The 22,405-nt window shown below is 39.4% G+C and overlaps 1 protein-coding gene across 1 annotated transcript in view; it reads right to left on the bottom strand.

Moving 5' to 3' along the window:
- LOC116490632 (titin-like) overlaps positions 1–22,405 on the bottom strand; it is a 244,166-nt gene that overhangs the window by 158,162 nt on the left and 63,599 nt on the right. The window contains 35 exon segments of the mRNA XM_032190013.1: positions 91–358; positions 441–530; positions 872–1,055; positions 1,305–1,587; positions 1,712–1,804; positions 2,880–3,167; positions 4,887–5,177; positions 5,731–6,018; positions 6,173–6,460; positions 7,008–7,286; positions 7,379–7,657; positions 7,750–8,028; positions 8,174–8,461; positions 8,939–9,217; positions 9,316–9,597; positions 9,707–9,985; positions 10,239–10,520; positions 13,118–13,405; positions 13,576–13,863; positions 14,014–14,292; positions 14,369–14,647; positions 14,745–15,023; positions 15,233–15,520; positions 15,651–15,929; positions 16,075–16,356; positions 16,475–16,753; positions 17,536–17,817; positions 18,722–19,009; positions 19,160–19,447; positions 19,559–19,837; positions 19,944–20,222; positions 20,324–20,602; positions 20,810–21,097; positions 21,223–21,501; positions 22,048–22,329. Coding sequence (XP_032045904.1) covers positions 91–358; positions 441–530; positions 872–1,055; positions 1,305–1,587; positions 1,712–1,804; positions 2,880–3,167; positions 4,887–5,177; positions 5,731–6,018; positions 6,173–6,460; positions 7,008–7,286; positions 7,379–7,657; positions 7,750–8,028; positions 8,174–8,461; positions 8,939–9,217; positions 9,316–9,597; positions 9,707–9,985; positions 10,239–10,520; positions 13,118–13,405; positions 13,576–13,863; positions 14,014–14,292; positions 14,369–14,647; positions 14,745–15,023; positions 15,233–15,520; positions 15,651–15,929; positions 16,075–16,356; positions 16,475–16,753; positions 17,536–17,817; positions 18,722–19,009; positions 19,160–19,447; positions 19,559–19,837; positions 19,944–20,222; positions 20,324–20,602; positions 20,810–21,097; positions 21,223–21,501; positions 22,048–22,329 — 9,405 coding nt within the window.

Genomic DNA, 22,405 nt, shown 5'->3' with positions numbered 1-22,405 from the left:
TTAACATGTTAAAATATATATATTTTTTAGCAGACATCAGACAATAGAATAATCAAAGAATTCAGATACTTAGTTCAAAAGTAGACTTACCAATCACAGTTAGCCTAGCACTGGCAATGTGTGGTCCACACACTATTCTGAAATTTCCCTGATCTTCAAGCTGGCAGTTCTTGATCCTAAGTATGTGGCGATCACCTTCAATTCTAATTTCATATTTGTCACTGGAGTCCAGTTTCTGTGTTCCTTTGTACCATGAAAGTTTAATTTCTGGATAGTTAATTTTAATTTCACATTCAAAGATAGCATCCTCATCTGTTAAAACCGTCTGATTTTCAATGTCTCTGACCAGAGTAATAGGCTGAAAAATATTAATTTAAATTAGTTTCAAGTTCCCTGTTATGGGTTTGAATATTTCACAAATCAGGACAAAAATAAGTTACCTCTGTCTGTGATAGTCGTTGCTGAATAAATGATACAAGTTCATCGAACTCCTGTTCTTCTCTTTGAGCCTTTTCTGTAAGCTCAATTTCCTGTAATAAGACAGAATGTACTTAAAGATTAAAGGATCTTAAATGTCAAGCTGTCATTTTTATCTAACATAAAACTAGTTCTTGCGCTTGCTGTAGCCATACTGTATCTAGCCTATCTTCTCATCTTAAAAAATAGCAACCAAGTTGTCAAGACAACATACCTGGCCAGAAGGGCCATTCCTTCTTTTTCAGTTTGAGCATGCAAGAATTTGAGAACTAAAAGATCTAAACAGATACCAGAAAATCCTGTTCACACAGTAATATCACATCATGGACACCAAGTCTGTTCACAGGGGCTGTGTTACTCTTAAAGCCAATGCTGTAGTCACACTGTATCTTACCAATCTATGGCTTTCTTCCTCTCGGGTTTGCTTTAGTAACTCAAAGGCTTGCAGGAGGCCACGGAAATCTGTAATTCCATACATGCGAGCGTATTTCTCATATTCTTTAGGATCAACATTTTTGAGAAGTTCCAAGATATCAATAGTTTGATCTTCCTCATCTTCCTTTCTTTTTGTTGGAGTTCTATTCAAATCAATGACATAAGTTAAATATACAATACTTCATTTCTAGAAAGATGGTCAATGAAAAAATGAATCAACACAGAACTACTGTAGTGCACTCCTTTAGTGTAACCTAGTTAGGTGCTTCTATTTTAAGTACACAGTTATACTTTTATCATGAATATCAAAATATTATATCTTGATCTGAGACATTTAATCAGAAAGCTTTTCTGTGTTGATTGCAAAGTAATTGTAAAATCTTTGCATATACCTTTTTAGTTTCCCCCTGACATCCCCTTCAATGACTTCTTGCTTCCTTTCTTCAACTTGTAGGTTGACACTCCTCTCAATTTCCCCATGTTGGTTAAAAGCTACACATTTGTACATGCCAGAATCCGTTTTTGTTGTGTCCTTTATTTCTAGTTTGGCTTCATCTCCTCTCTGCTGGATGAAAATACGACCTCCCTGGTTGAGTTGTCTCCATTTCCCTTTCATCCACTTAACATTTGGAATTGGCTCTCCTCCAACTTTTGCAATAAATGTTGCAACAGTCTCTACGGAAATATGCAAATGAGGAAAATAAGTCTTTGCAGATGTTTCTATGACAACAGGACATAATCTCAAGCAACAGGTATAGACAAATAGAAGACATATAATTTTTTGAAAAAGAGTTCTTACTTTCCATGACTTTGATACTCTGAGGCTCTGACACAAAATAAAGTTTTCCCTCCACTTCTGCTTTCTTAGCTGCTGGTGCAGCTGTTGTTTTTTCTAAAATAAATAAATAAAAGGAGTCAAATAATTAAACAGACTGTTTTATCAGAATCACAGAATGGATGAGGTTGGAAGGGACCTCTGAAGGTCATATTTTCCAACCACTCAAGCAGAGACACCTAAAGCTGTTTGCCCAGGACCATGTCCAGATGGCTTTTGAAAATCTCCAAAATTACCTGCGTGAAAAGGAATGAGTTACAAGATGAAACAAAATATTATGTGAAATACAAAAAAATGTAAAATATTTTCATATTTTAAGTAACTTGTATTTTACATTGCAAATGAAACTGAGCATTGTAGGACATGTTATGCTTTCCACTAACATCAGTCAGGTCATTTTTATTCTGCATAGATATGCAAATTCATACAAATAAGAATTTTCTAAAATTAGTCATTTTTTTTAGTGAGGTGTTCTCTTTTCTGCTTCTGGAAATCTCACCCTCAGAGTTATTTGAACTTTTTGTAATACTGATCTGTTATTTTTTTTTCCTTTTTTTTTTTTTTTTCTTTCGACTAGTTCTTAGCTCTGCTGCCACCCATGTAGTGAAAAAGATGCTGCTTCTACATATTACTGAACCTGCATATCTTGAATGCAAAAATACAAGACTCTACATGGAAGCTCTCATGCTTCAGCAACATTTACTTCTAGCTAAAAGTCCAAAACGTGTTGAAGCTGTAATAGTTTTGAAACAGCTAACCTCTAAGGCCACACTATCAATAAAATTATTTTTGTACTTTCTTAAATAAACACCACTATTCCCATAAAATATGCAGACACAAGTAATTTTCACTTAATTGCATTTTTCTTAAATTCTGTGATTAGCTATAGGAACTAAATTCTTAATCTTGTTGGTAAGAATATGCTATTGATTTGACAGTGATATTCCATTGTTTATGTTTCTATTTATATATAAATTATTGTTAAATGTACTGTTTTCTACAGTTTTGAAAAGAAATAAAAGATACTAATTGCTTGCTATTACAATGTTAGTGTCTTTGTTCCACACAAAATGAAGTAGGATGGAGTTTTAAATTTCCATCACAATCCTTGATTTTGTTCATGTTACTGTACCTTTAACAGTCACTTTAGATCTGCAAGTGTCAGTGCCAGCCATATTTGAAGCTTTGCACACATATTCTCCTGAATCAGATTTGGTAACTGCAGCAAGTTCCAGAAGAGCTACTCCATTAGCAAAGCTGAAGTTGCATCTGTCTGAAGCTCTTATTTCTCTTCCTGCCTTCAGCCACTGAATCCGGATTGGCTGTGATCCTTGGACATGGCAGCGGAGCTGTATGTTACCACCTTCCTCTGCTGTTGCTGGCTGAAGGGGCTGGTCAAAACGTGGAGGCTTTTTAGGTTCTGGAAGGTGAAAGTGCTTCAGTGAATTCTCTTTATCCTCTTTAATATCTTTATTGATGATTTGGATGAGGTACTTGAGTGTACTCTCAGTAAGTTTGCAGACAACACCAAGTTACAGGGAAGTGTTGATCTGCCAGAGGGTAGAAAGGCCCTGCAGAGGGACCTGGACAAGTTGGATTGACGGACAGAGGCCAATGGGAAGAGGTTCAATATGCCTAAGTCTCAGGTCCTGCACTTTGGTCACAACAACCCCATGCAACTCTACAGGCTGGGTCCAGAGTGGCTGGAAAGCTGTGTGGAGGAAAAGGACCTGGAGGTGCTGGTCGATGCTTGCCTGAACATGAGCCGGCGGTGTGCCCAGGTGGCCAAGAAGGCCAATGGGGTCCTGGCTTGTACCAGGGATAGTGTGACCAGGAGGACCAGGGAGGTGATCATCCCTCTGTAGTCAGCTCTGGTGAGGCTACACCTTGAGAACTGCATTCAGTTTTGGGCCTCTCACTACAAGAAAGACATTGATGCTCTAGAGCATGTCCAGAGAAAGGGCTGTGAAGCTGGTGAAGGGCCTGGAACACGAGTCCTCTGAGGAGTGGCTGAGGAAACTGGCATCGTTTAGTCTGGAGAAGAGGAGGCTCAGGGGAGACCTTATTGCTCTCTATGTACTATCTGAAAGGAAGGTGTGCAGAGCTGGGGGTTAGCCTCTTCTCATAGATAACTTGCGATAGGACTATAGGGAATGGACTCAAGTTGCACCATGGGAGGTTCAGGTTGGTTGGAAATAAGAAATTTCTTCTCAGAAAGAGTAGTCAGGTATTGGAATGGATTGCCTAGGGAGGTGGTGGAGTCACCGTCCCAAGGGGTGTTTAGGGAAAGGTTGGATCTGGTGCTTATGGACATAGTTTAGTGGGTAATATTGGTGGTACGGGGATAGTTGGATCAGATGGTCTTGGAGGTCTTTTCCAACCTTAATAATTCTATGATTCAAGGAAGGAAAATATGAAGAGCATAGGAGAAAAAGAAACACATGTGGTTCTTAAGACATAGGAAAGCAATGAACAAGGATAAGCGTAAGTCTGAGAATATGAGTCAGTTTTAGAAAATAGAATTAATAACAAGACAGTATATGTTTTGTATGCAAACATGCAAGAAATGTTTTATATAACACGTTTTCTCCACAAAATAAGGACAGTAGCATGCAAAAATATTAGAATAACTAAAACACTTATTAGGCTGCAAAACTACACAGACACCTGTAGAGAATCAAATATGCAATCTCCTACAATAGTATTAGGATGATGTGCCATGCTGCCACAACACATCATCAAAGCTGCCCAAGCTTAGTTGTAATTGCACAGAAAAACTGCTTTTCAATAAACAAATAAATAAAATTTAAAAAGGCAAAATAAAAAAGAAGAAAAAAACATCACATTAAAGATTTCAGATTTCAATGTTTACTCCAAATCAGTCATAGCAAGTACTGAAAAAGAAGCTCCTACACACACACAAATTTAAATCACAAAATCAAAATAATTTATTGATTTTGTGGTTTAACCCAGTTTTATCATGTCCATCTCAGTACAAATTATTAATATTAAGGCAAACAAAAACAATTAAGCACAACACAATTAGTTTACTGGCTGTACAAAGCCATAAGACAGAAGCTATTTGCAGCTAACACAGAAAGAAAATCAAGAAGTAAAGAAAAGCATGATTTCTACTAACCTCTGATAACAACAGAAGATGTACACAACACGCTTCCTGCTTCATTGGACACTTTACAGGTATATAAACCAGCATCTGATTGCTCTACACTCTTAATATGCAAAAGTAAGGTATTGTTTTTGAATGATATTTCACAATGAGGACTTGAGTGAACTTCCTGATTGTTTTTATACCAAGCAACAGTCAAAGGTTGAGAGCCAGCAACACGGCCCTCAAGTTTAAGTTCATTCCCTTCTGTTTCTTCTACTGCTTCAGACAATTTCTTAGTAAAAGTAGGTGGAGTTTTTCGTTCTGTGAAAAAAGAACATATGCGCCAAAGCTGAAATAAAAAAATCTAAGGAAAGTGTTTGAAGAAAAAAAACACAACATTGGGGAATCAATAGTTGCTGTCATTTAAACAGGATTTTTGTTTGTTTGTTTGTTTTAGTGAAAATACTCCAAGATCAATGGCAAGTGTCTTACTTGTACAGTCACTGTGTTAGTGGATTTTCTTATTTGTGAAAAACGACAGGAAAAAAACACATTTATTTGATTGATTGATGATTGATCTAAGTCTTTAAAAACACAAGATTTTTTGATGAGTTATCAAGGAAGAAATAGGCCTGTAGAACACAAAGGCTATAAAGAAATTAGGCTGAAGAAAATATCCTTTCTTTCATTGTTAATGGTCCTTTCAATTTCTCTTTAAAGATCCATGTGTATTATACCATCCAGATAGATATTTTTGAGCTATACCTCAAAAGTTATGTTTAAAGTTTTTTCTCAAACTTTTCTTGCAGCAATAATGCCAACTTCCTTTACAATTAAAAGAAAAATTACACACAATGTATTATCTGTTCAGTACCTTTAACATTCAGTTGAGCTGTGCAAGAATCCTTTCCAACTTCATTGCTAGCATAGCACGTATACTTTCCAGAATCTTCCCTGTCAACTCTCAAGATGGTCAAATGGGCTGTATTTTCTACATAACTGACTTGATAGTTTCCTCCTGTTCTAATCTCCTGGTTATCTTTTGCCCATGTGACTCTAATAGGCTGTGTTCCAGAAATGTGACACTCAAAGTCAGCACTTTCTCCAATGATACCATCCAAAGATGTAATTGGAGTGTCAAAGAATGGAGGAGTCTTCCCTTCTAAAGAGTGAAAGAAATTAAAAAGCATCACTTTAACATCACAATTTGCTTTAAATATTTTCAAAATAAATATTATTTGTATAATATTTAATACACGTATAAAGTAAAAGCAAGTTTTAAGATACTTCCATTGAATGTTTCACAGTCCACCAACCTGTAAGGACAAGCCTGCCACTAGAAGAAGCAGTTCCAATAGCATTGGTTGCTGTGCAGGTATATTGCCCAATAAGGCTCCTGTCCGTCTTCAAAATCTGCAGAGTTGCTACATTATCTATGAAGGTTGTGTGAACATTGTAGTCCTCTTTTACATGTACACCGTCTTTAAACCAAGATACTTCAATAGGTTCTGAACCAGCAATGCCACAATCAAACGTAACTGGTAAGCCAATGGTTTCATGAACATCTCTTACTTTTTGGGTAAAAGAAGGAGGAAGTTTACGCTCTGTAAGAAAACAGGTATTGTACCATGAGGTCTTTCAAAAGCTATGCACCTATTGTTGTACTCATCAGTACTGTAGAGTATGATGGATTTTTGCTTTTAACTTATTAAAAAATGTTACATTTAAATGTACATCATTTAATTTGGGAGCTCAAGTGAAAAGAACACGGTGCATATGGATACAAGAAAATATATAACCATTCCGCCCTTGTTTACACCCAGTGAGACTATTTAACCCTCAGGACTGACTAGCTAGTTTATGATCTCAGGACTCTTGAACTGCAGAAACAGTCAAAGCAATATCCTAAACGGGCAATGAAGATGCAGAAGCTTCTATCACTACAGAAGAAATGTGGTCAGTAAGAGATATATTTAAGTTAGATTTACTGTTAGACCTTTGTTAATAGAACACATTACCACGGGTTATCTTACTGGTCAGAAAAGAATAGAGCTTTTAAAAATTAAAAGACAATCTTTGTATTTGAAAGAACAAACATACTGAAGGCCAAACATAGGCCATTTTCCTAATTCTTAGGAAAGAATGATTCACCTTGAACTGTGAGCAAAGATGATGAAGCAGCCTCTCCAACACTGTTTTCTACTTTGCAGATGTACTCCCCACTGTCACTACTGTCCACCTGGCTGAAAACCAGAGTGGCAACTTGGTTCTTAAAGTGCATTTTCACAGTAGCCGTTCCCCTCAGTTTTGTATCGCCTTTGTACCACGACACAATCATTTCTGGTGTTCCAGCAACCCGGCACTGTAAGGATGCTGAATCCCCAACAGTCACCTGCACTGGCTCCAAGGGTGTAATGAAATAAGGTGGTTCTGAAGAACAAACAGCACAAAAAAAGTATTGCACAATGACCACAAGTAGTTGAAATAACACTTGATGAAATAATGGTGGCTTGATGACGCACCTAGTATTGTGATTGCACTGTGACAATTATCTTGTCCAGAGTCATTTTCAATATGACAAGAATATTGCCCTTGATCTTCTAGTTTGCTACTAGGGATTTCCAGTATGGCAGATGTTTCTGTAGTGGTGATGCTACACTTTTCAGAGTGTTTTAATATTACTCCATTTTTCTTCCATGTTACTGAAATTGGTGGAGTACCTGTATATGTGCATTCCAGGAGTAAATTTTTCCCTTTCTCTACACTTAAATCATTCACCTTCTTCACAAATTTTGCTGGTTCTATAATGAACAATACAAAAAGATAAATTAAATAAAGCCAGGATTTTTTTTTTTTTTTTAAAGAAGCATAAGAAACAGTAGTCTGGACAAACCTTTGACAAAAAGATGTGTTGTGCAAGAAATCTTCCCTGCCTCATTAGAGACTTGGCAGGTGTAGTCTCCACTCTGAAGTGGGTGTACATCAAACAGCTCCAGCTCTGCAAGTGAGTCTTGCAAGGTTATACTACATTTGTGCCCTGGTACTAGCTCAACACTACCTCTAAACCATTTAACTTCCAATGGAGGGGAGCCTTTGATGATACTCGTAAATGTTATGTTTGTCCCAGAGAAAACATTCAGCGGTTCAGGTTTCTTCATGAAAGATGGTGGTTCTAAGCATATAAATAAAACAGAGAAGAAGTACATTCAGCTTCTGATGAAGAGCATAATAATCAGAAATATATAACAAAACCAAAAATTAAGTCTTTTTGAAAACAAATTTGAGTCATCCAGCTCTGGCTTCTTATTGATACTGACCTCTAACACTCAAAAATGCGCTGCATTCATCAGATCCAGCTACATTAGTAGCTGAGCACAGATAAGTTCCCATATCAGATTCCTGAAGTAGATTCACTTTCAGAGAACAAGTGTTGTCTGTAAGGGTAGCCTGATACTTGTCTCCACTGGTAATCTCTTGTCCATCATGAAACCAGGAAACAAGAATAGGTGGTGACCCATAAACTTTGCACTCCAGTACAGCAGAAGAACCCAGTTGACCATACGTTTCTTTCAGTTTTCTTGTGAAAGAAGGAGGTATAATACGATCTGCAGTTGTTTAAACATAAAACAAACAACAACAACAACAAAAACCTTTCAGTACAGGAGTTTAAAATACAGAGGGTTCTCAGTGCATAATGAAACCCATTTATTTTGATGTATCTGCATTAGCAATCTGCTCCTGCTTGTGTAAAACGCTGAAAAATAGTTGATGGTTAAGGAATCAACTTCAGGAATACCTTTGCTTTTTGCAGTTCTTTTTCATATGAAACAATATTGCACCAGTTGTCTGGAAAAGACAAATGGATTAAAGTTGAAGAAATCAAACCCTTGCTATAACTCCTGCCCCTCAGATGCTAGGTAGGCATCTGTTCCTGATGCTTGTGACAGTGGAGTGCCAAGCACTCAAAGATTATACAAGCAGTGAGTCCCCCAGACTGCTAATCATGGGAAACAGTATGCTATCTAAAGGCATTATAAAAGAAATTTGGATCAGATGTGACTCAAAATGAGTAGTCAACTAACCTGAAACATGCACTGAAGCTGTGCAGCTGCTTTTACCAACACTGTTTTTCACCTCAAAAGTATATTCTCCACTATCTTCTAGTCCTGTATTGAGGATCTTAAGCCCAGATACTTTGTTGAAGAAGCTGATTTTATATTTATGGTCAGTAGACAATTCATTCCCATCCTTAAACCATCTAGCAGTAAGCTCTGGTGTGCCGTCTACTGTGCATTCCAGAGTACAAGAGTCTCCAGCTGTAACTTTCACAGGGCCTGGCTTCTCTACAATGATTGCAGGTTCTGCAATGAGACGCAAGTCACAGCATTTTAAAAAACAACAATGCAATAGTAATTAGCACCATAAAAACATATTATATTTTTTATACCACATTACCCACCAAGCACTGTAAGTGTGGCAAAGCACTCCTGAACTCCAGCATCATTTTTTATCTGACAAACATATTTCCCAGCATTGGCTGGTTCTGTGTTTCCAATCCGCATAGTTGCAATGTTTTCTGAATAGGAAATCCAAAGATTTTCACTTTCTCTAATGATCTCCCCTTTCTCTTTTAACCACAGAACAGAAATGGGCTGTGATCCTTCAACTGCAGCCTGCAGTTCAATCGACTCCCCAGCTACAACAGTGAGATCACTCAGCTTCTTCACAAAGGTTGGTGGTGCTATTTAAGAGAAGATATTTAACAGTAAAAAACACTCCAGGAGGGGAAATGTAGGAGGATATTAACTGGAAAAATGAAATTCCAAGAAGGTGACAGTCCTTATACAAACCTCTCAGTGTTACAGAGCCAATACAGGAGTCACTTCCCACATCGTTTACAGCTTTACAGTGATATTCACCAACATCTGCAGTATCCACACTGAGAATGTGAATGCTAGCAAGGTAGTTCTCAGACATGACCTTGTACTTCTTGCTGCTCCGAATTTCTCGTTTGTCTTTATACCATGAAATCTGGAACGGAGGAGTGCCCTGAAGCTCACATTCCAGACGAATATCAGACCCTTTCAAGGTCTGGACTGGATGGGGCCTCTTGATAAAAATAGGGGGTGCTGAAACAAAGGAGTTAAAGTTTGTGTTATTTGAGCTGATGATATTAAAGAGGAGAGTATTCAAGTAGCCAAACTGATAGTGAGCAGCAAAGGAACACTGTAAGTGAGAGATCTCCCACAATATAACAAGCAGGCTTGCCATCTTTTCAGACAAGCTTTGGTCTGTCTGATTAAAGAAAGTGGGATTTAACAGCTTTTCCACACAAAAGTACTCATACAGATAGAAAGGCAAGGGAAGAGCTGGGATTCTGACCTTTTACTTTCAGTGAGGTACTGGTACTAGCACTACCAGCTGGATTCTGAGCTTCACAACTGTAGTCACCGCTGTCTTCAACTCTGAGGTTGTGCATTTCAATGATTGCCACTGAATCCACAAATGACATTCGGTATTTTTCACTGGGGTGGATCTCAGTTTCACCTTTGTACCACATGACTTTGATTTCTGGAGATCCCCCTACTTTGCATTCGTATCTAGTGGACTCATGCTCTTTCACAAGTCTTGAGGAGTCTAGTTTCTTAATAAACCTTGGCGGTTCTGGAAAGCCAAAAATGGAAAATGATGTTTTTAACTGCACAGATTCTTTGAATAAACAGGCAAATATCTAACAGAAAATATAAACTTTGAGGACTTATGCAAACATTCTAATTTTGTAATTGCTGGTTTTTTTGTTGTTGCTTTTTTTTTTTTTTTTTTTTTTTTTTAAGATTTGAAGTTTGTCCAAAATGTAGATTAGGACTATTTGCATTTTAGATAGTTTCTCCTTATTTTGTTTTCTCATTCTACTTCTCTATATTCAGCTGACACATGTGGTTTTCTTTAAGTAATATCCTCTTGCTGTACATGGGTAATAAAAATGCCTGATGGAAATTCAAGAATCCAAACTGTTCATCTAAGAGCTATTGTTTAGATAATTTAGGCTGAGCATTATAGCAACTGCTTTATAACTTAACATGTCATTAAGAATTGATACAGTTGATAAGTGTATTTGAGTTATAATCCTCTGCACGTTTATTGCAAAGCCAAACATAAAGGTGCATATAAGGACTAAAAGTCAAGGGTCACAGGTAGCAAATAAGAGAAGTTCAAAACAGTCATGCTGGGAAGAATTACGAGATGGTTGGTATTAGTGAAATTGGGTTTAAAGGTCATATGACTGGAAAGTAAACCAAATGGTTACATTTTACTCTGTAAGGAGAGAAAGAAAGGGAGGTTTGACACTTTACATCACAAGTACCATGCAGACAATTCAGATTCACAAGACTGAATGCTCATGGATCAAAGATAAAAGCAGTAAAACCAAGCGGTGGTAATGTGGGAACAACTAACAAATCTCTCTACAGAACAGGATGAATTGCCTTTTTGTGTATCTGTAACATGTAGGAAGAATATCTATTTTACTGTGGGTCACTTCAATCTGTGGGACATTTGCAGAACATCCTATGTTGTTAGTAACAGAACTTCCTTAGAGTTTCTAAAAATAAAAGTTACATCTTGTTAACACAAAAACTCTTGGAATCTCATTACTTTGTTATCAGATTTCATTTTGATAAACAGTTGATTTCCTATCTGCATACTAACAGTTGCTGACTAGTCACACACTAATTCCATTCCTTTCCAAAAATGTTAGTAAAGTGTTATATGTTAGTAAAGTACTTAGAATGTTAGATAGTTTCTAGAACCTAAGGCAGGTGTTAAAACGACAGATTGGAAACACTAGATTAAAAAAAAAAAAAAAAAAAAGTGGGGGTAGGGAGGTGTTGAAAGTCATTGGACATAAGATCTTGATTCTACAAACAAAAGACTATATCATAGAGATAAGACAGCATCTTCTCAAATTAAAAACATGCAAATCAATGCACATACGAGCTTGCGCTTCCAAGTTTTGTAGGAATAGGCTGACAAGCAATGAGCAAAATTAATTTTACATCGTTGGGAAATCTGTACAAAATCTGAAGAATTAAAGAAAAATAATCCTTGAAAAAATAATAAAAGAATAATTTACAATTTTATGAATAAAGAGTTGAAGACTAAAGAGTTGAAGAGTAAGAAAAGGAATAAGGTCAGTTAGGATCATTTTATGTAGAGTAATTCCAGTCAAATTAACCTATTAGTACTTCTATCATTAATAATAAACAGAATTATGATTGTTGTGGAAATAAGCTTGAAATCTTTAAAAGAGCTTAGATTTCTTCTTACAGTATTTCAGTTTTTTATTTATTTATTTATTTATTTTTAAAGTCAAACTGCGTAATAACAGCATCCCTATTTGCCATTGAGTCCACAAGACTCAATTATAATTCAATTATATTCTTGTAACATGTTTGATTTCCCCTCCAAACTTATATAGAGGGAAAAAAAAAAAAAAAAAAAGACAGAGAGAGAGAGAGAAAAGAAGAATGCCCTGAAACAACAAGGACATTTAAACTCATGCATCATTTCAGTAGTGTATTTCACATATGTCCTTTAATAAAATCAGTAGGAATAAAGTATCCGGAACAGCTATTTATAAATCCAAGGTTCCCACCTACATTAAGGAAATTACAGTAAGGTACAAGTGTCACTTGTACCAGGACAGTTAAATCCAGTTATAAATTTAGATCTTTGAAAATCATAAGATCCACACACTATGTAGAGAAGTGAAGTGTTGGCAGAGCAGATATTTGTCACCAAGTCTGCCCTCAGATCCTTCAATTTTTCCTATTCAACAACAGGAGTTTTCAAATATTTTCTGGAACTGCACACCTGTTAAAAATACATTTAGGCCTTGTAAGTGGACTTGCTTCTTTCAGCTACCTTTCTCTCTTCAGGACAATTTAGCAAATGACACTACTAGAGAAAGAGTTTAAGGCAAACAGATTTTGCTGGCCAACAGTTATTAATAAAAGCACAATGGGGTACTATGTCAGAGTTAATATTTCAGTGACAGAATTCCCTTGATAAGACTCACTATACCAGACCAGAAGAAAGATAGACAAACATTTAAGTTTTAAAATAACATTTAAATTAAATGAAAGATCTCAACATGACCTCCTGTAAAGATTGTTAGTCTCATGTGTCTGCACTATTTAGGGCTTTTTGTGGGTGTCTGCCTTGCAAAGAAATGCCTGATGAAGTAAAGATTCCAGCAATACCTTGCACAGCCAGCTGAGCTGCACATGCATCCTTTCCAATGCTGTTGCTAGCAGTACATGTGTAGAGTCCAGCATCTCCTTTACCCACTTTTAGGACCATCAAGCTGGCTGTGTTTTCCACCAGTGTCATCTTGTAGTTGCCACCTGGGCGGATTTCTCTGTTGTCTCTGGTCCATGTAATTCTCATAGGTACAGAGCCAGTCACATGGCACTTAAAGGTTGCACTTTCCCCTAGTGCCACATCAATAGATACTGGCTTGACATCAAAGAAAGGAGGTTGTAGATGTTCTGCAAAGAGGAAAGCACGGCAGAGCTCACCACTAAGCTCCCTTTAAACACACACCTGACCATGCCATGCCCACACTCCCTTACCAGCATGTAATGGGTAGAATAGGAGAAAGAGTAAAAGAATAAGACAGCAAATAGGTACAAAATATCTCTAAGTGTGAGCTACAAACCTGTGAGGAGAAGCTTGGCACTGGAAGATGCAGTCCCCAGAGCATTTTGCGCTGAGCAAGTATATTGGCCACAGTAAGCCATGCTAGTTTGCAAGATCTGAAGAGCTGCAACATTATTTAAGAAGGTTGTCTGCACGTTATCACTGTCTCTTAAAAGAACCCCATCCTTATACCAGGAGACCTGGATAGGCTCTGAGCCATTTATGCGACAATCAAAAGTCACTGGAGCACCAACTGTCTCTTGAATATCTTTCAGTTTCCTGGCAAACGTAGGGGGAAGCTGACGTTCTGCAAAATAATAATAATCATCACCGTAAGTAGGAAGCTACCTTGTCAACCTAGAATTAATTGACACTGAACTTAATAAGAACCCCTTTCTGTAGACAACAAAGAGTGCCTACAAACTACCCCAGGAAAGAGTGGCCCCACGACCATCACCTTTAATGACAAGCAAAGCTGTGGTGGTAGCAAAGCCAACACTATTTTCTGCTTTGCAGATATATTCTCCAATGTCACTGTCCTCCACAGTAGAGAATGCCAGTGTTGCCACATTATTCTTGAAGTGCATTTTGTAAGCTTGTGTTGATCTGAGCTTGGTGTCTTCTTTGTACCAAGACACCTTTATTTCTGGTGCACCACCTATCTGGCATTTTAAAATCAAAGGCTCGCCAACCTTCACCTCCACACGGTCCAGGTGCGTGACAAAATAGGGTGGTTCTAGGGGAGGAAAGAGCATAGTGAGCAGAGACAGAGCATCACTGGGGTCCCCTTGGGGATCAGGGGTGATGCATACCTAAGATGGATACAAGGCTGTGGCAAACATCCCCACCCGCCTCATTTGCCACCTCACAGGTGTATTCGCCTTCATCACTCTTAGTGCTGTTGAAGATTTCAAGAATGCCAGATCTGTCAGTAGTTGTAACACTGCAGCGTGGAGACTGAGCAATAGGCATTCCATTTCTTTTCCAGGTGACAGAAATGGGAGGGGTGCCCATGTAGGTGCTTTCCAGAACAATGGACTTCCCCTGCTCCACACTGAAATCACTTAATTTCTTCACGAAGACTGCAGGCTCTGTGTGGAGGCAAAGGTCAAATTGAGAGGGACAAATGTGGCAGGGCTGCAGGCAGACCATGAAGAGAGAGATACCTACACATACACACACACACACCTTTCACAAAGAGTTGAGTTGTGCACGAGATGCTGCCAGCATCATTTGTGACCACGCAAGCATAATCTCCACTGTGGCCCAGCTCCACGTTGTGCAGCTGCAGCTGTGCCACAGAATCATCCAGAGAAATGGAGCAGGTGCTGTCTGGCACCAGCTCCCTGATGCCTCGGAACCAGGTGACTTTGAAGGGGGTGCTGCCCTTGATGTAGCTGGTGAATGTCACACTTGATCCGGGCAAAACTTCCTGGGGATCAGGTGTCTTCACAAAAGAAGGTGGTTCTAAGTGTCACACGAAGAAGCGAAGAGGGAGAAAGATGTTAATAGGAGAGTTCCTGTTGGGGATGAAAACTGAAGCAGGTTAGAAATAAAAATAACAAGGCAGAAAACAGAAAAAGAAACTATGAAAAAGAAGCCATGGGAAATCAAAGGTAAGAAAGAAAGAGGGAAGAAGTGTTCTGTAGAAGGGGCTGTAATATCTTTCCACTGACCTCGTACAGTCAAGAAGGCACTACATTCATCAGATCCAGCCACATTTGCTGCTACACATGTATATGGCCCGGTATCTGTGACATCCAGGGCATTGAGCCTCAAAGCACAAATGTTATCCAAGAATGAAATTTCATATTTTTCCCCACTAACAATCTCATTCCCATCCTGAAACCAGGCCACTGATATGGGGGATGTGCCGGACACTTTGCATTCCAGCAGCACTGAAGATCCCAGCACCCCATTTGTTTCCTTTAATTTTCTTGAGAATGAAGGAGGAACAAGGCGATCTAAGTAAGACAAGGCAGAAGAAGAATAAGAAAAATGATTTGTTTGTTTGTTTCCAGTGTAAAGGAAAACAAAAACAAAGCAAAAAAAAAAACAACAACACTGCTTTTAAAGACAAGATATAGAGCTGACCTGAAACATCAACTGAAGAAGTGCAGCTGCTGTCCCCCACCTCATTGTGCACCTCAAAAGTATATAAGCCCCTGTCTCCCCTCTCTGCAGAAAAGACTTTCAGAGTGGAGATATTGTTGAAAAAGGTAATTTGGTATTTGCGATCACTCCTTAGTTCTCTGCCATCTTTGTACCACTTGGTGATAAGCTCAGGTGTTCCTCCTACTTTGCACTCCAAGGTAAAAGGGTTTCCAGCCATCACTGTGATCGGCTCAGTCTTCTCTAAGATTACTGCTGGTTCTGAAATAGGAAGGGAGGGGACAGTGTGTCACCAGGAAATCCACCTGCAAACTAGTGAGCATAGGATACAAGCAGCAAACAAGGGGTGGCAGAGACAACTGTGAGAGCCGCAAGATAAAATACTTGTGGAACAGGCTATACCCACCTAGGACTTGTAGAAAAGCAGAGCACTCCCGCATGCCAGCATCATTTTTGATCTGGCAGATATACTTTCCAATATCAGCTCCTTCTGCACTGGCAATCTCAAGAGTTGCAATGTTGTCCATAAACCACATTTGGACATTTTCACTCTCCCTAATAATTTCACCCTTGTCCTTCAGCCAGACAACAGAAATTGGTGGGGATCCTTCCACCACTGCCTGTAGAGCTGTTGGCTCTCCAACGAAGATTGCAGTGTCACTCAGCTTCTTGGCAAAGCGTGGGGGCTCTGATGGCAAAAACAAGGTGTCAGAGGAAGGTTAATGATGCATGCCTGCTTGGAAGAGGTACAGCCAGAAGATCAAGAGAAGAAGGCGCTGATGCTGTTGGTCTTCTACCATACAAACCTTTGAATTTTACTGGGCAGGTGCAAGTGTCACTTCCCACCTCATTCATTGCTTTGCACTGATATTCTCCAGTATCCTGAGATTCCAGATTGAGGATGTGAAGACTGGCAATGGAGTGCTTTGCTGTCACCTTGAACTTCTTGCTGCTCCGAACCTGCCTCCGGTCCTTGAACCAAGCCACCTCAAAGGGTGGAGTCCCTGCTATCTCACACTGGAGAATAATATCCGAGCCTTTAAGTGTGTCCACAGGACTCGGCACCTTGCTAAAAACAGGTGGTTCTATAAAAAAAAGAATCACATCATAACATTTGAGACTGCTTCCTTGAGTAGGTTTCTGGATAGTAGCAAGACACAACATACTCAGGAAGGGGGCCTACACTTCTTCTTGTAAACCTATATTTAGCATCCTCATCATATGTGGTCTCATCTCTAAAAAATGCTGAGCCTCCGGCACCTTCCAGAAAGCCATCCCAAGCACTCCCAAGGGCAGAAAATATGACATTTCTGCACCTGTTTGGAGTTAGTACTTAGTGCCCCTCCCAAAAGCCACCCTCCCCTTTCTTCAGGACCATATTCCAATTTTCCCCACCTCTTTCCAATCATGAAAGCTACCACCAGTGAGGCTCAGTACAACAGCCCTCTCTTGCTTCTTAAATTTCACTCCTGACAGAATCACTGTATATAAAAAAACAGGCAGAGGGATGTCTGCAAAGTGTGTCCATCTCTCTCACCACAGCTGGTGCTTCATCTAGTTCACACATCCTGTGTAACCCAACAACCTTGCCTTATTCAGCTTACAATTGGCTTAAATAGGAAGGCAAGGGAGTGGCTGCACAGCACTCAACACCCACTGCCAGTTCCTGCCTAGTCTCTCTGATGTCTACAACACATCAGCATATTAATCTGAGAGCAGCTGGAAAGAAACTGCACCAGCAGCCACTGACTGCCACAGCAGCAGCTTCCTCTTTGGGGGGGGGAGGGGTATGGGGGCTGTGCAGCTGAGAGCAGGACCAGGACCAGGAGCCAGGGATTCTAGTTGTGTGCAGAGCTGTGCTGCTAACCTTTCACTGCTACTGAAGTGCTACAGCTGGCAGTGCCGGCAGAATTTTGGGCTTCACATATGTAATCGCCACCATCCTCAGTGCTGGCATCCAAGATAGTTAGCACCGCTATGGAGTCTACAAAAGACATGTGGAGCCTGTTGCTTGCTTGGAGTGCCTGATCGTTCTTGTACCACACAGTCCTGATCTCTGGCGTGCCACTGATTTTACATTCAAGTTGAACTGCGTCTCCGTGCTTCACGAATCGCAACGCTTCAGGTTTCTTGATGAACTTAGGAGGTTCTGCAGAACAAATAAGCATGTGACGACACATGTTTGCCATGTGAAATCTACAGTGCTGAGCAAGAGTCATAGAGAGCGCAAGAATATTGTGCTGCAACAAGGTGAGTTTGCTACAGCAGCTGGCTGTATTTCCAAGAGCTTCCTCTCAAGAAAAGATGCAAGGAGAAAACAGCAAAAACAACTACAACTAGGTCCTATCAACTCTGGAGTCTGCTGCTTGAGGCATCTGGGGTTGTAAAAAGACATATGAAGGATGATTGCTCCACCCAGGAGACTTTTTTTTTGCGGTTTCGTTTGGGGGGCAAAAATGTCCCCAAGCCAGCATGAAAGCATCGACAATCCCATCACCCCCAAGATCTTACCCCAGGAGCAGCAGAAACATGGTATGTACAGTTTCACTTGTTTGCACATCTTTAATGAGTATTTCTACTTGAAGAACTTAAATGATTTAGAGCCTAGATTAAATCAGCATTTCATTACTCTAACTGAAACATTCAGAAAAGTTGAAAGAGACAACAATGCTGGCCTACAAATGCAAAATGATTGTATTTACCCTATTACTCTTGTTCCATATAGTAATGATACATATCAATACCCCTGCAATTGTAGTTTAAGCACTAATGATAAAGTAAAAGCAGGAAAGTGTTGTGTGCATTTATCCATACCAACAAACAGCTTAGCAAGAAGACCTGTCCCCCTGTAGAGTTTGCAGGTACACAAGGCTTCTACTGTCATTCAGTATTATAGAAGCAGAGAGTTACCTCATGGTATGTCTGCTTTTTGAAAAGCTACTTTCTCTATATGTCCAAGCTGGAATGGGTGGAAGAAAAAGCTCAGTAACAAAGAGGCCTTTTTTATCCAAGAGAAAGAAAAACAAGAAATGAAGGTGACTTAATCTCAATACCTTTGACACTGAGTTGGGCTGAGCAAAAGTCTTTCCCAGCTTCATTACTAGCTTGGCAAGTATATTGGCCAGAGTCTCCTTTACCCACTCTGAGCACTCGAAGGTGAGCTGTGTTAGCTACAAATGTAATATTGTAGTTTCCTCCAGTTCGTATCTCCCGACCATCCTTGGACCAGGTGATGTGTATTGGCTGGGCTCCAGTAACATGGCATTCAAGGTCAGCACTTTCTCCCAAAGGCACATCAATAGATTCTGGTTTGGCATCAAAGATAGGTGCCTGCTTGGGTTCTAGAAACACAAGAAAACAAAATAATACTCGTATCTCAAAATAATAATAATAATAATAAAAAATTTAATCCAGCATACAAATACCATTGCACATGTAGAAAGGGATGGGGGTGCCTATGATCTGGGCAAAAGTTCTGTAAGCCAACACACCTGCCACTGTGAGTTTAGCACTTGAGGTGGCAGTGCCCACAGCATTGGTGGCTGTGCAGGTGTACTGTCCAGTGTGATTCATCTCAGTTCGTGCCAGTTGTAGCACTGCTACATTATCTACAAAGGATGTGTGCACATTGTGGTCATCGCTTAGCAGCACACCATCTTTATGCCAAGTCACAGTAATGGGCTCTGAACCATTGAGTCGACACATAAATTTTAGGGGTAAGCCAGCAGGGTGTTCGATGTCCCTTAATTTTCTTGCAAAGGAAGGTGGTCGTTTGCGCTCTGGAAGAAAGCAAGTAAAGGATAAATATGCACCAGGAAGAATTTTTTAAATATATTTTTTCAAGAGAAAAAGTACTGTAAAGAAGAATTTGCAACAATATAAATCATCACCTTGAACTGTTAAGAGAGCCTTTGTAGATGCAGTTCCTACACTGTTTTCTGCCTTGCAGATATACTCGCCGCTGTCATTGCTAACCACTTTGTTGAAAATGAGTGTAGCAACGTTGTCTTTAAAGAACACTTTGTACTCAGGAGTAGACCTGAGTTTTGTATCACCTTTGTACCAAGACACAGTAATTTCTGGTGTTCCAGCAACGTGGCATTGCAGTGTTGTATAATCCCCAACTGACACCTCAACAGGTTCCAAGTGTGTAACAAAATATGGAGGTTCTAAAAAAAGAAGAAATTAGAAAGGCTCATCATAGTGCCAGGCCTTGGAAAGCATACATTCAAAAGAACAGGCAAGAAAAAAAAAAGAAGCAAAGGGAGCACACACCTAGAGTAGAGACTACAGCCTCACAAACATCTCTTCCTGCCTCATTTTCAACGTGGCAAGTGTATTCTCCTGCATCCTCCTTGGTGCTGTCAAGGATCTCCAGGATGCAGGATTTCTCTGTGGTGGTGATGCTACATTTCTGAGACTGAGCGAGTGTGTGGCCATTCTTCTTCCATGTCACAGAAATGGGCAAGCTGCCTGAGTAAGTGCCCTCCAGGATGATGGGCTTGCCAGGTTCCACATACTGATCACTCAGTTTCTTCACAAAGACAGCCGGCTCTAATGAAGGGTGAGAAGTCACAAATGTTGAGCACAGCAGTACAAATGGAGGGAAGGCAACAACATTTTAGGGTAAATATAGGGATGCAATTTTTACAAACCTTTTACTGTAAGGTGTGTTGTACAATTTGCTCTGCCAGCTTCATTAGTCACTAGACAAGTGTACTCTCCACTTTGGAGAGGGGTTACATCAAATAACTCAAGCTCCACAACAGAGTCCTCCAAGTAGATATTACATTTGTCCCCTGGCACAAGCTCATTGGCCCCTCTAAACCAGTTCACCTTAAAAGGAGGGGTTCCTCTGATAACACCTGTAAAAGTTATGCTTGTGCCTGGCAAAACATCCAAAGGTTCAGGTGTTCTCTCAAAAGAAGGTGGTTCTAAACACACAAGAGAAAAGGAGAGATAAAACAGACCAATACAGCATATCTCTGGCATTTCCACACACCTACCAAAGATAAAGAACAAAGCCTTTACTTTCTAGTCAGTACATTTTCCTCAGTATACTTACAAAAGACCACAGGGAATTTCAAGAGGGAAAGAGAAAAAGAGAAGCTCAGAGAAGTTGCTGACCATCATATACTGACCTTGTACGGTCAATACAGCACTGCATTCATCTGAACCAGCTATGTTGGTAGCTTTGCAGGTATACGTTCCAGTATCTGAGTTGCTCAGTGAATTCACTTCTAAAATACATAGGTTATCCGAAAAGGTGATATGATGTTTTTCCCCACTAACTAACTTAAGTCCATTCTGGAACCAGGCAATAGAAATAGGAGGTGAACCCAACACTTTACATTCCAGCAGTGCTGAGGAACCCAGTACACCAGGTGTTTCCTTTAGTTTTCTTGTGAAAGAAGGAGGAATGATTCGATCTGCATAAGAAAATATAATACATCCATTGTTAGAGAGAAAAGGAGTAAAGGAATGGAAGGAAAGAAAGAGAACATGGCCAAAAGAAAGTTCTGATAAAAGATGGAAGACAAACTACCCAACCAACCTAAAACATCAACCGATGCTGTGCAACTGCTTTTGCCCACGTCGTTCTGCACTGCAAAAGTGTACAATCCACCATCTTCCTTCTCTGCATCCATAATTTTAAGTGTAGATACTTTGTTGAGGAAAGTAATTCTGTATTTTTGGCTGCTGGTCAGCTCTTTGCCATCTTTAAACCACCCAGTGGAAAGCTCTGGTGTGCCTGACACTTTGCATTCCAAAGTACAGGCATCTCCTATAGTAACCCTCATTGGTTCTGCCTTCTCTACAATGACTGCAGGCTCTGGAAGAAGAGACAAGTAACAAGGATGGTGAAAACTGGATTTGATTAGTACTAGCTGTAAGTATTATTGCATTATAAGATGGGGTTTATACATTTGATACTAAGGATATCTCAGTTCATTGGGTTTGGGATTTTTTTCAGCTCTGCTTTTTCCACCTTTTATTCCACCCTAATCTGGAGATTTCACATGCTCTCCAAAATAAAGTAAAAATATTTTGGAATTACTAGGAGTGAAATACACCTATCTGTCCTCCTCCAAGCAGAAGATGTGACTGTGAATACAGTCAACTGAATTCCATCATAATGTAAAGGCCTGTATTTTTTTTTCCACTACAATCCCTATACAATTGGAAAAAAAGGAAACTAAACAAGATTTAAAGGAGACACAAGGATTCTGTTTTGACTATTTGAACTTAGGGGTATAAGCAAAGCATGCAGCTGATACTAAATTAACAAGTTCCTAAGTTTAAAAAAACAAAAAAAAACAACAAAAAAAAAACACAACAACAACAACGAAACATAAAGAAATATATGCTTTTTACCAACCTAGAATAGTTAAGGTAGCCATGCACTCACGACTTCCAGCATCATTTCTGATCTGACAGATGTATTTTCCAGCACTGCTTGTTTCTGTGTGTACAAGTTGTAAAGTTGCAGTATTTTCCATAAATGTGATCTTTGTGTTTTCACTTTCTCTAATAACTTCCTCCTTGTCTTTAAGCCACTGTACAGAAATTGGCTGTGAGCCTTCCACTCTTGCTTGTAACTCTACTGGTTCGCCAACCACAACAGTCACACTGTTTATTTTTGTCAGAAATTTTGGTGGTTCTGGATAGGAAACATGCAGTTGTAGTAAATTCTTATGGTATCCACGTAAATGAAGAGCAATACAGTGCCACGGGGA

This window comes from Aythya fuligula, chromosome 6 (assembly GCF_009819795.1).
Source record: "Aythya fuligula isolate bAytFul2 chromosome 6, bAytFul2.pri, whole genome shotgun sequence".
Taxonomy (NCBI): domain Eukaryota; kingdom Metazoa; phylum Chordata; class Aves; order Anseriformes; family Anatidae; genus Aythya; species Aythya fuligula.
This window is presented reverse-complemented; position numbering and strand designations above follow the sequence as displayed.